We start from the raw sequence: 13573 nt of genomic DNA on the forward strand, positions 1-13573 counted from the left end.
CCTCATGACATCAGTATTACCATTTTGAAAGCAGGATAGGTGTAAGTTCTCATCAGTGGTCTTCAGGAGAGGTTGTTTTAAATGGCATTTATTTATTTTATCAGTAGAGTTTAACTGAAGAATCAAGAAGACAAACATTTCCCATTTATTCTTTTCCCCAACAATAACGAGAAGTTGTCTGAGGGCCATGGATAAAGAAGACTATTGCTTGAATTCAACTTCATAATGGATGAGGAAAGCTCACAAAACTAAAAGGAATACAACCCATGTTTCACCAAAACTGGGTCTCAGAACAATAAGTGAAATATTCTGTCACTGCTTAGAAACCTTTTACCTAATGAAGCTGTGTCAGTGCATCTTCCCCATATAAACAGACTGTTTTGAGTGAAAGCAATTCTGATACTGAGTATCTTTTTCTTACAGTTTTGCACTGTAATTGATGTCAGCAAAAGGGCAAATTTGGAAAAGTCAATTTCTGCTTTTGGCTTCGGCAGTTTGTTCTGACTGAAAAGTGAGAATTTGCTAATTTTAAGAAGATACATGAATATTGTAACATTTTCATCGAGTTACAAAAAAATAGCTGCAATGTCTAGTTATATGTAGTGAGAAGAAAGCTAGTACCAAGTAAAATATCATCAAAAATATAATGTAAACTTCCTTTTGCTTCTATTTGGCAGTTAGCTTTTATTTTAAGTTGGTATTCCAGAGTAAAATATGCTTAACAGATTTATCAACCTTTGTGTGATTTTTGAGTAAATCCGAGGATGATGTTGCTTTCCTAGGTACATGGATTTCTTCCCCACTCCTTCTAATGTCACCACTGACTTCCTCTTTGAGAAAAGTGCCAACTACTTCCACTCTGAGGAAGCTCCCAAGAGAGCTGCTTCCCTCATCCCCAAGGCCAAGATCATCACCATCCTCATCGACCCGTCGGACCGGGCGTATTCCTGGTACCAGGTACGGACCTGGAAGAACACAGGCAGGGTTTCCACCTTGAGACCTCTCTGTGTATGCTCTCAGCATATATGTATGTAAAGGGTTTGGACAGTGCAAGCTCTTATTCATCAGTCAGTGACCATATGTGATCACACATGGGCTGAAGTGTGTCTCCTAATCCTGGAAGTATTTTAAGGGTTGAAATACCAGAAAACACCTTTTCAAAAGTCTGCCTATAGTATAAACATGTAAAAGTGCTTATTTGATTAATTTATGTAAATAGCACATCCAGAAATTAGTCTATAGACACAGTTAGCTAGTTCATGCTCAAAATACAGGATAGATTAAGAAATTTTTGTCAGTAAGACCAACCAGTTTTGTCTGGTTTTCCCAGCTTTTGTGACCTGTAACATTCCAGCAATGTAACTTCTTTTACAGCATCAGCGATCACATGAAGATCCTGCAGCTCTGAAATTCAGCTTCTATCAGGTGATCACAGCTGGTCCTCGAGCCCCCTCTGAGCTCAGAGCTCTCCAGAAGAGATGCCTGGCACCTGGATGGTACGCTATCCATATTGAAAGATGGCTAACTTACTTCCCACCTTATCAGGTGAATAAGACTGTAACTTGACATCCTAACCTTAAAGATATATATATATACTGTCTTAAAGTTTACCTTTGTAAAAGCCTTGCCTACTGAATGCTGATCCTCGGGGATATTCTACAAATCATTATCCTCCTTCTGGCCCTGTGTAGGATCAGGCCTCAAGAGATGCACATCCTAAGTCCTGAACGTCATGTGATAACACAAGGCCAGGCAGACAGTATCACGTGATCAGTATCTCCTTGGCAGATTTATTTCTGGAATGGTTTTCCATGACATTAGCAGTGTGTCTGGCACTGCTCCCCACCCAACAGTTAAAGTTACTTCACTTGAGGGAGGCTGGCTGCAATCCAGACCTTCTGTTTATCCAGGACTCTTCTGGCTGAGACAAGTTGGCTGGAGTCTGCACCTTCTGTTTTCCCAGAGTGTGCCAAGGAAGCTCTGATGCATCCAGTTGGTTTTATTCTCCACATACTCTCTTTTTAGCCAGCCTTGTATCTTCTCTTAGTGAGATACACAATACTGTAATATGATGGTATTCTTATGAAATTCTCTGCATTATGTTTTCATTAGCTTTTCTCCAAAATCGATCCATGAATATTGAACAATAAGCATTGTCATGCAGATTTTTACCAGATTTTACATCCCTCAGTGATAGTGAAGAACTGGTAGCCTTATGTTTTCTCTGTAAAAGTACTAGCCATTAATATAATTTTTTCTTGGCTGGACCAATCTCTCTCAATTTCCTGCCAATATTTCTTATCTTTTTAGGTCCTTCATTATTATTTCTCTGTTGTCACAACACCTTCCAATTTAATATCATTTCAGAGTTAATTAACATGCCATTTACCCAGGTCATTAATGATGATGATAATTAAAACTGGACCAATTATCGTCTCCTGGTGCAGTACTCTCCATGTAATGAAGGAGTTTGACAGAGGTGGAAGTTTCAGTTTGAAGCTCAAAATAATGAATTTTAAATTAAACTTCTACTTATTTTATCTGTCATAGTTGCTCATTATTGATGGACAGCAGCTGAGAACTGACCCATCTACCGTAATGGATGAAGTACAGAAATTCCTGGGAGTCTCTCCTCACTATAATTACTCTGAAGCCCTAACGTGAGTTAATTAATTTATCATTTTCACATGTTCCTAACATTCCTAAAATACCAGTTAGTGTGTAAGTAAGGTCACTGCAAAATAAAGCCTCCCATACTTGTTTGAGCTGTCAGCAGGATGTATTCCTCAGAACACAGCTCAGGGTTAAATTTTCCACAAGTCATCCACTGAGCCACTCGGTGCTGACAGACAAAACTTTGTGACAATTGTGTAGGAATTTTGGATCAGTCAAAAGAAATTTTACTTCCATAAGTGGAACACAGAATGCTGACATGCGTGAACAGGAAGGAAATAGAATTAGTTTCTCTTTATTTTTGACTTCAGCTGAAAAACAGATTCAGTGGTATCATTCAGCAACGTAACGTCCGCTCTGTACCTCATAAATACACGTGCACACAGACCTTTTGGATTCTGACACTTAGATCTGGTTGCCCTTAAAATAAGGCTGATAACTTTAGGTTAAACCTTTTAAGTCTTCAGTCTAAACTTCAAAGATTTGTCCTCCTTGAAGTATTTTACAGCTTTTACACCACAAGATATTTGTTTCAGGTTCGACTCACATAAGGGATTCTGGTGTCAGCTCCTGGAAGAAGGAAAAACAAAGTGTCTTGGAAAGAGCAAAGGCAGAAAATACCCTCCTATGGATTCTGAGGTAAACTGTTATGCTCATTGGCATTGTGCAGGGATTCAGCTGCCACATGTGGGACGTGATGCAGGCAAAACCATAAGAAGGGAGAGAAGACCAAATGAAGTGCTTCTGAAAGCCTGTCCCCTTTACCTTATGGACTTAAGCAGCAGGGGCTCCACAGCACATATGTTTCCTCAGTCATGGTCAGATATTTGTATTTCTGTCTGGTCCCTTGTTCCTGAGAGTAGTTAGACCCTGACAAGTAATGCAGACTCTTACCCAGTTTTAAGAGAGGGTAAGTTCTGTTTCCATGAATTTTCTAAGTACCTTCCCCAGAGAAATGCTCAAATGAGGAAATCTCTGTCAGATCAAATGCTGCAGCAGTTTAGTCTCCAGTAAGTAGTTTTATGTTGATTCTGTCCTGCATTCCCATTTCATTTAGCCTGACTAAAATGCAAATAAAAACTTACAGTTTGAGCAGCAGTAAGAATTAATGTGCCAAGTAAGCCAGGATTTTTTTTATCCTGGTACTTAAATTGTAAGTAACTTCACACCAGTAGTCATACTGACACAAAATCATTGAGTGAGAAGGATTTTGGTCAGAGATAAGACAAGACTGTATTTGTTTACTGTTGTCTTTTTCAACTCTAAATACTTCTCAAAATGAGGTTACTAACTGATATATGTCTGCCTACAAAGATAATTTAGAAGCTTTCATTTCAGTCACAGTGCAGTAAATTCAAAGTAACTGCATCAACCTCAGTGTGATTCTATATTTACATGACTATCTGAGAGTAGAATCAAATCCTTGACTTCAGTGTTCATTTGGATCTCTGTTTCTTTTGAAATTACCTTTTAGAGTTCAGTTCCTAACTGAAGAGCTTAAACTTGCATGCAGTAGATAGCATAAAACCATATAAATTGTATAAGAGAAAGTAAAGTTTTGACACATGTCAAACAAACTTTGAAACATCAAATTCATAACAACTGCAGTACAGCCTTTTATTAAATAAAAATGCCTCCTTTTGTATCCATCAGTGCAGGGCCTTTCTGTCAAGCTACTACAGAGATCACAACGTGGAACTGTCAAAACTTCTTCACAAATTGGGACAACCCCTGCCATCATGGCTGAGACAGGAGCTGCAGAAAGTGAGATAGCATTGGAAAACAGCTGTTTGAAATCTCCCTTCCACACTTCAGTCATCATACCTAAACTCTCCAGCAGCTACCAGAAGGTCTTGTAAGATATACCTCTTCAAAAAAGTGTAAAAGATAGAATTTATTTCCATATGCTGGCATGTGGATTGTAAAAAATACATGCATTTCTTAGAGCTCTGATGGGCCAGATCTTTCTTACAAACATTTCTGGGCCTGTGGACTTGTGGACTACTGTGCGCAAATGTGGAAGTTATTTACAGCTGGTAAAAGCATCAGAAATACATGACCTGTCCAATTTCATGGTAAATATTTACATTTTTATATATCAGTTTAAAAGTATTGTGTCTCATGTAGGTTTTGTAGCCCATTGTTAGGCCACTGACAGTTTTTCTTACTGTTTGATTATTGTGTTGCATAAGGTAAGAAAAGTTAATGTAGCACAAAATGCCAAGTGTACTTCTGCCTTTGGAATCAGCCTGGTAATAACCCAAAGTGTGTACAAACACAGGTGAGAAGTACAGTTTATGTGATGTATATGATTCAGCCGTGCACAGCAACTAAATACACAGAGCAAAATCTGGAAGCCGCTGGCAAAAGCAGTGTAGAGAAAACCAAGCTCATACAAACAAAACTATCATAGGAACCTGTGATTATATCCTGTAACAGCAAACCCTTACAGTGTGGTAAGGACCTTTGTCCATAATTATGTCTGATCTTGTACTGACTGAAATGTTAGAATATAGCCATTATCTGAGCAGAAATTAATTTGGACATGTGAAGCACAAAAATTGCAGTATAGTCCTCATGAACAGTATTAGACTTAAACAATTGCGACTCAAACTGGAGCAGTGGAAGAAACTCCTGGTTCTGTGAGCAGCCAGATCCAGGCACTGCACTCCCAGGCTTGCTGTGAATCAGGAGTATCTGCACTGAAACGGATGAAAAACTCAAAAAGAGCGGAAAGAGATCCATACTTTTATTGCCTTAAGTTGCACTACGATTTTTTCTTTTATTTGCCTTTTTGCTTTCCAAGATCCTTCAACCTTATCAAAATTGTAGCACATTTCAGTAACCTTCAGTTTACATCAGCTGCAAAATTCTGTCAGATTTCAAGAAGAAAATATGGGTCCTGGTTGCAAACATCTTAAACATATTTGATATTAAAAATTGAGGAAGAAGATCGGTGACAGCTTCAGCTGACTGTGACCTTAATGCTTCCGCACTGAACTTTGGCTCTGAGTGTTTCTAAAGGCATGAAGGGGTAGTGAAAACAAAAGAGAACTACAGTACTAAATGCAGTGTTTTATACAGTAGCTCTTATAATGTTTTCATACTTTGTTTTAGGGCGAATACTTAAAAACGTGCATCAAATGGTGGAAAAACTTTCTGTGTCTCAGTGCTGTTTTACGACATTCCTGTAATCATATGATTTAACTTTCAAGGTAATGGAATGGAAACCAGTCTGTTATTCCCTAAATAGAAAACAGATGTTGAGATCCTTACTGTACCTCTAACTGGTAATCTTTATTTATTGATTTTGTCTATGTAATACGTGGTTTTGATAAGCCTGTAAAGAAAAAAATCTAGACAAATTTGCTGTATATACCAGTATTCTTTACACAGCACATTTTTGCTAAGGGAATATGCATGATTAATGATGAGGACCTGCTAGAGTAGACATTTTTTAAGATGAACATCTTTATTATTTATTAGACAGAATGAGAATTTTCATTTCATTTTAAATATTCACTGTCGTGTGGATTTGTCTCAAAAGCTGACTTGTCTTAAAATACTCCTTATTTGATAAAAGAAATACTCTGGATTTTGAACATCTGTAGAAGCAAGTACTCTGCGTGCTATGGACAGCTCATGCTTCCTGCAAGCATCTATATAGATTTGTTACAATTAAATTGAATAACTGGAGAAAATACCCGGGGTTTTCATCCCGGCGCGATTGATTTTACCCTTGATGTAACCTGATGTAACATCACTCAAACATTTTTAAAAAATCCACAGGGATTGCACAAAGCTCCTGTTGTGCACTGCTGCCTCAGTTACTCCACGTTCTTCAGTGGAACAATTAGAAAATAGAGGAAAATGGGAAAAACCTTGGGCACCTATCAAGTGCCTGATATTTTCAGGGTGAGAGAACCGTCTGCACAGATATTTGAGTGCCTCCTACATGCAGGAGGAACGGCCTTCAGCCACATTCATAAGTTCATTCTTTGTTTTAAAGAATTCCCTCTCTGTCTTCCTTCTCTGGGAGAAGAATGGGAATGAGTGGGCAGCCAAGGCCAGAGCAGTGATGGGGACATGCACATTGGTCACATTGTCCCCTGGGAAGTTGTACAGCCCAACGGTGGTCACCACGAGGCACTGGCATAATAAGTCCTCCACATGCATGACCTTGGCCTTGGATAGATTGTTGCTTTTTTGTAAAAGATATGAAGCCACATCTGTTTTCTCCAGAGCTATTCTACTTAAATATGTTCTTACATTTGTAACAGGAGCCTTTAAAAAACAAGAGTGACTTTTAACATGCAGTCAGCTTGATGAAGGATGAGGAGGCTGAGCACAGCATGCAGGCAGCAGCTAGATGAGTTATTCCCCGTGTCATAGGATGGACATGAGTACAGCAGAGTAAGCAAGTCATACCACATGAGTTATCTGGCAAAGTTTAACCTCTCTCTTCACAGCTTACCTACAACCAGTGTTTGGTTTCCAGAAATAGACTATCAGTATTAATACTCTTAAAAAAAATACTGATTTCTTACAGTGAATTTCTGTTTGCGAGTCCAAGTCGGATGTTTGATTGTGGCTGGTAACACAGCCATGGTTTCTGTTCCCCTGGTAGGTAACTGCACAAGCAATTTCTTTGACAACTGCGTGATTATTTGAGCTTCGCCTTTGTTTTCTGAAATCAGATTCTGAAATTTGCTTTCTGCCGACCTCTGTGCCGTTAAAAACCAGTGTGTGGTTATGAGCAGAAAGTGACCACTTGGGGGGGTGTAAACACAGAGCCTGATACTCAATTACCTAATTATTTGAGCAAACATTCCTGAAAATACTGTGATATTTTCCCAGTTCTACTTGTGCAGAAAGAATTAGTTTGAATGATTTGCAGACTATCTTGTACAGAATATCCTTTTTCATTGCTTAAAAATGTGAAACTTCCTCAGGAAGAAATTAAATAGATATTTCGATGTTTATAGATGTAATACTCTTGTCATTCACATTGAATGAATATTGCCGGAAACATTTTTCTCAGAGTTTTTTTAAATAAAAAAAAATAGATATTATTCTGATAGTGGCATGGTATTTGAAGTGCAACAATAAACTCTGATAAGAAAATGTAGTGCTGCGTGGAAGTGCCTTTCGTGTTCACAGAAGTTGTCCTTTTCCAGGTCGGTTATCAGCTATTGCAGCTTGACACTGAGCTACAACACAATCCAGCAGCACAGGAGCAGCACGAAATGTTTTCAGAAATGAAAAAATGTTGCTTACTCTTGCTGTGAGTGAATATTGCTGCTTTATGCAGCTGCTCGTTTTACTGCTTTTGCTTCCTGCTTACTTTTTATTTCTTGCGCCAGAAATTGCTAATGTGCTGGAGAAACGTCTCCAGAGTTTGCTGTTTGTAAGATAACAACCAGAATTTATTCAAATTACTTGCCTTAGGGATTCAGTGGCTGTGCCAATGCATCAGCCTACACAGACATGAGAAAACCCTTCTTAGGAGAAACCTCTAAAATATGGTACGAATGTCTAAAGGAAAATTCAGAATAGAAAACTGTACTTATCTAGCTGGGCGAAAGCTGCTTAATATCTTCATAGGAGTGGGGAAAATAGGAAACCTACGTTAACAAAATACTCCGTTCACTACAGAGATAAGATGCAACCTATAATTAAGTAGTCTAAGCTTTTTGTATAATACCCATCTCCATAATCTATTAAGAATAATAGAAGTGAAGTGATAAAGTAATAAGAGGTAGTAAGCAAAGGGAAGAGATCCTTGCTGCAAATAATACCTGCTTGGCCTCTCTCTCCAGTTTATCTGCTTTCATTTAATATTTCTTTTTAGTTCTTCAAGTCTCCAAATTCTTAGAGCTCAAAGGCAAAAGACACTATTTTTTTTTGTCTCTGTGCACCACATGGATGAAGACAGCACAAGTCAGCATGAAAGGATAAATCCCAGGAGCAGGAGGGCAATCAACAGCTGAAACCAAGGACTAGGGAAACCTGAATGGAGGAGGAGTTTAAGACAAAGTAAGAGTGATAATTTCAAAAACATACATTGATCTTGTGTCTTCACCAGGCTGAGGATGACAAATAATAGTTAAATAAGATGCTGGGCTCTGAAGGGTACAGTTTATTAGGGAGATTTAGACTTGTCATTAGGAAGTGTTTCTTTATAGAAGGTGACCAGACTCTAAACAGGCTCCCTGGACAGGTGGTTTATGCCCCAGGCCTGTCAGTGTTTAAGAGGCATCTGGAAAATGCCCCACAACAGGCTTTAGTTTTGGGTCAGCCCTGAGGTGGTTGGGCAGTTGGTCCCTGCCAACTGAAATGGTCTGGTCACTACTATTATATTCCACCCTGTACTAATTAAAATTGAGGGTGTGGGAATCTGGCCAGCATTAACCTGCAAATTAAGCATTTGCTTATATGGACTGGAAAAGGTGTTCACCTAAAGGGATGGCTTCATTTTTCTAGCACACCTTTCACAGCCTATTCTTTCTTCTTAGTCCATGGTTATCAAATAACAAGCAGGGATCGTTTTAGCGTTTATGACTGGACCAGGCACAGATACACATAGACACGCACGTGTATCCACATAGGTAAAGCAGCACCGATGTCTCGGCCAGCTGAAGGGCTCTGCTTTGCTTTGGAGAGTAGCTGCGGCCTTTTTTCCATGGATCCCTTAGTCCGTTTGCCCCCGAGGGTGCTACTCGGTAGCTTCAGAAAGCCCCAGGAAGGGGTTGGTTCCCTTTACATTTCGCGCGTTGCCCCCGCCCCTGGGTTGTCGCCCTGCGCGCCCCGAGGCCCCGCCCACCGCCCGTGGCCCCGCCCACGTCTCCGCCCGAGTCTCCGCCCGTGCCCAGTTCCCGCCGCCGGCGCGCGAGAGGTCGGTCGCGCGGCGAGGGGGTGTCCGCGCGGGCGGGCGCGCGGGGCGGCCGTTGGCGGTGAGGGGGCGCGCGGCGGGCGCGGGAAGCGAAAGAGGGGCCGAGGCTCTGAGGGAGAGGCTGAGGGTGAAGCTGAAGCCGGCGGTGCTGGTACTCGCGGACCGGGCGCGCTCTCCTCCACAGCGGAGCCGCCGCGGCAGAGGAGCGGAGAGAAGCGGGCCGAGCAGCAGGTGGGCTCCGTGACGGGAAGGGCGGCCGGGTGGAAGTTGTGAGGCGGCGCGGGGCCGAGGCCCGCATGAGAGAAGGAAAGAAGGGAGGGAAAATGGCGGCTGCCACGTGGCGGGGTGGGGAGCGGTGATCCATGACTCCATGGGGGCTGCCGCCTGTGGCTGACTCCCTTCCTAGGCATGGAAGAGCAGAGCCTTGCGGATTGGCACAACTTGTACCTTCTTGTGGGTATGAGTCGTTGACTGTAGCAAGTAACAAACCGAGTCTGCCGTGGGACTGGCCGTCTCCCCCTATTGTGTTTTTTGGTTGTTGAGTTTTCAGTTTTCACCTTTTCTGTCCCCAATAAGTGATTACAGCCCAGTTTTTAAACTTTTTTTTATTTTATTTTACAGGAGCGCAGAAGCTGAAAATATGGAGACTATCTGATCTTGAAGATCTTTCCCCAAAAAGTATGTGACTGGGTGTATAGTACGTAATAAGCTCTTCAGGAGTGAGATTTTTATCGGGAAAAATAACGATTTGATAATTTATGTTTAGTGATTAATCTGCTGCGACTTGTTCTCTAAAATAGGTATAGGTTTGGTGTTTCATTTTAAGCCATGCTTCATTTTTACGTGGTTTATTGTCAGAAAAATAACACCCGAGTGCATTACTTTAAGGAATGGGAGGAATGGGGTTTGGGTGTAGATGCATCAGAAAAAATCCACTATTCCTACCGTAAAAGTCACGTTGTCAGTACTCTTGTTTGCCAGACTAGAGGCATCCGAATCCACGGATTTCTCGGGGATATTCTGTGCAAGGGGAATGTCTTTTTCAATAAGCACGTGAGTTCTAAGCAGAATCTGCAGTTACAGGAGCAGAGGGAAACACGAGGTCGATACTAAAAGCATTGTTTCAGCGCATCCTGCTGTTCGATGATGTCTGTTTGCTGTCCTGTATATTTTCCCGGTAACAATATTAAACTGCCTCAAACTTGTTTTTACAGGGGAAAAACACTCTTGAGTTGTGATGACAGAAGAAGATGGGGGTAAATTCCACATGTGAATTCTAGGAGTAGCTGTGACTAAAATTTTAATTTTTACTGGGAGGGGGGTGGATCTGTTTCATTTTGATGCCTTTGTGAGTGGTAATATTTCTGGTTATCAAGCAGAGCTAGAAAAGGCTAATTTTAGGCTAGATCTTAGTCTCGATTTTTAAATAAAGTTAAGATTTTGAACTTTAATGAGAGATTTTGCAGTTCTTCTCATAATTGCAAAGAGGGGCTGGAACACAGCTTACTGTGCCTAAAATTAGCCTGCCTGCTTCTATACAAGTACAGTTGGGATGAGTAGCCCATTTTGTGCAGCTTTCAGGGATGTGCTGCTCCTCTTTGGGCTGTCCCTAAGTGTTGAGCAATTACAATAATGGTTTTGGTAGTTCAGTGGCTGTGTTGCACTGTCCTGTGGCCGACCACACTGCAGGAGTATTAAATCCAGTGACACGTGCACCTTCAGTGGCGGCTCCTCTGCTGCTGAAGTATGTTAGAAAGGTGGTTGCAAAGAGTGTCCGTGTACTGCAGAAGCTGAAGGTAAGTTTTTGAAGTCTAGAAAATGAATGTGGAAACTTACAGTCATGATTTTGCTATCTATGCCAATATAAAGCGTTCAAATGTATGAATAAATCAATAAAGAGACTTTGGCTGCAGGTGTGGTTTCCTTCTTTCTGCTGGTAACCAAGATTAGACTTGGGTATGTTCATTGGAATGACTTACACTTGCCAAATCTGCCTGTTCTGGGGATACACCTTTTGGCAGAATCTGTGGTTTCAGGTGGCGGATGCATTGTCTGGGAACCATTCCAGGAGGGGTATGACTTTGATCAGAGGTTGCTGCTTCAGGGCAGAAACAGCGACTTTGAATATAGCTGCTTTTTCAGCTGCAGTTCCTGGGGGCTCCATATTCACAAAAACAGGTGGAGCTCCAGTAGATGGTGAATCACTGCAAAATCAGAACATTTTTTTTACTTATAGTCTTAGCTAACACCACCTGTGCTGACACAGTCTCCTATAGAATATTTTCCAGTTAATAAGGAAAGTTTTTTGCTAATTGTTCCAAATAGGAGGTTTAGGGTAAGGGGGCTTTGAATGGGCTGGGATACAAAGTCTATGGAGCTAGAACTGAAAACATCAGCAGGCAGTGTAATTACTGCTAAGTGTTTGGCAACTGAGGTGGGATTTCCTCTTGGGAGTGGATGGAGTGGAAGTGTGGACTCTTAGTTACAACATGGATTAGACTGTGGAAATTACTTCTGCTGGTAGTGTTACGTTTTGTTAGGGAGATCAAGGAACTGTCATAGGAAACATCATCTTATTTTTCAAGCATATACTTTTGCTGCCACAGTGGAAGTACAGCTGAGTGGATATTCTGTGTGAACTTATAATAAGTGATACCACACCTGTTTAACTGGGGGTGTGTGATTACTCTCTCCTTTTAAACAGGTCTATCATGTGACATCCTTACTGCTGGGCATTCCGAGGTCGTGGCTGCCAAGCCTGGGAGGCAACAGTCCTGAGTGTGTACTTTGAGTTTCCTTTTCTCCAAGAGGACTTGGCTTGTGTAGTAACCTTAGTGCTTCCAGAAAATACTTTTCTTACCTTTCACAAGCAGATGCTAGATAGACTGGCCAGGAAAGGTCTGGGGCTGTCCCAGAACAAGGTGTGGGCAGGAAACTGCTGCTCTTGTGGCAGGCACACTGATGCAAAGTGGCTTCCTTAATTTTTTAGTGTTTTTTTTTTTTTTTTGTGCCTTGCTGTGGCTCTATGAAGAAAGCCAGGGGTAGGTAAATGAATTGGAAGCAGCAGGAGTAGGGTTGGAGATTGGTTTCTCCAGGGATCTTCTTGAGTATAAATACTATAGCACAGAAAGGCATGAAATAGTTGCAGTAGCATTGAAAATGGAGAATATTGAGGACTGACCTTTTGTTCTATACAAGCTGTTACAGTGCTGTGAGTATTTCTGGAATTAAGGCAGCTAAGGTTCTAGGTGTTCTGCATGTAGTTATAAAATGGGATCTTGGTTTATCTGGTGTACAGGTAAATCCCCTTTTTGGGAGGTTTTTTGGGGTCAGGATAAATTTAATAGATTTTGTGTGTCAGTTGCAGTGATGCTTCTGCTCTTGTATATTCTCTGTAAAATGAACAAAAACTTGGGAAGATGAGGGGGGCTGCATCTAACGAAGTCTTTACAGTGTTGAGGAGCCTGAATAGATTACAGAGTGGTGTTCAGGATGGTCATTGGTAGTAGAAGTGCCAAGTGCCAATAGTTTATGCCACTATTAACACTGCGGCCAACCTGCTTAATAGAAAAAAACCTTAGCATAGGCTGAAAAGCAGCAGGGGGTTTTATACAACCTCATTTATTAAAAACGTTGAATTGAGGGGAGAGCAGCAAGGGTCAAAACATTCTTAGGCAGTTTTAAGAGTATAGGATTAACTTACTTGTGACAGCCTAACTGGTGTGAGTTAACACAGTGGGAAGGAATTCTGTCATACAAGGCAAATTTCCCTTTTTGAGGAAATAGCCCTAAGCTTATAAAATAGTTTCAAGAGCACCCTTTCTCGTTTAATAAAGCTCACGTGAAGTTTACCCAGCTGATGTTCCTGCAGCACCTGCTTGTACAGCCACTGTATTAATGTACAGAAGTTGTAGTCAGTGTGGCAGCTTTTATTGTTTACATGTACATCATCAGGCTCATTGAACAAAAATGAGAATGGCATAACACGGAGACAATTTCATTTTATGT

The 13573-nt window shown here is 41.1% G+C and overlaps 1 protein-coding gene across 18 annotated transcripts in view; it reads left to right on the forward strand.

Annotated features, from left to right (window-relative positions):
* Positions 1-13573, forward strand: part of LOC108502308 (bifunctional heparan sulfate N-deacetylase/N-sulfotransferase 3) — a 217583-nt gene that overhangs the window by 202808 nt on the left and 1202 nt on the right. For 10 of the 18 annotated variants that reach the window (XM_017825143.1, XM_017825145.1, XM_017825144.1 and 7 more), the window contains 5 exons: positions 783-957; positions 1375-1545; positions 2551-2660; positions 3210-3312; positions 4327-7797. In XM_017825143.1, the coding sequence (XP_017680632.1) occupies positions 783-957; positions 1375-1545; positions 2551-2660; positions 3210-3312; positions 4327-4446 (679 nt within the window). In that variant the 3' untranslated portion in view covers positions 4447-7797. Of the gene's footprint in view, positions 1-782; positions 958-1374; positions 1546-2550; positions 2661-3209; positions 3313-4326; positions 7798-7850; positions 7958-8524; positions 8710-10186; positions 12723-13573 lie in introns of those variants that run through there. The other 8 variants (XR_001876447.1, XR_001876446.1, XR_001876441.1 and 5 more) reach the window with 8 other exon arrangements.

This window comes from Lepidothrix coronata, unplaced genomic scaffold (genome assembly GCF_001604755.1).
Source record: "Lepidothrix coronata isolate B3197 unplaced genomic scaffold, Lepidothrix_coronata-1.0 Scaffold116, whole genome shotgun sequence".
Lineage (NCBI taxonomy): Eukaryota > Metazoa > Chordata > Aves > Passeriformes > Pipridae > Lepidothrix > Lepidothrix coronata.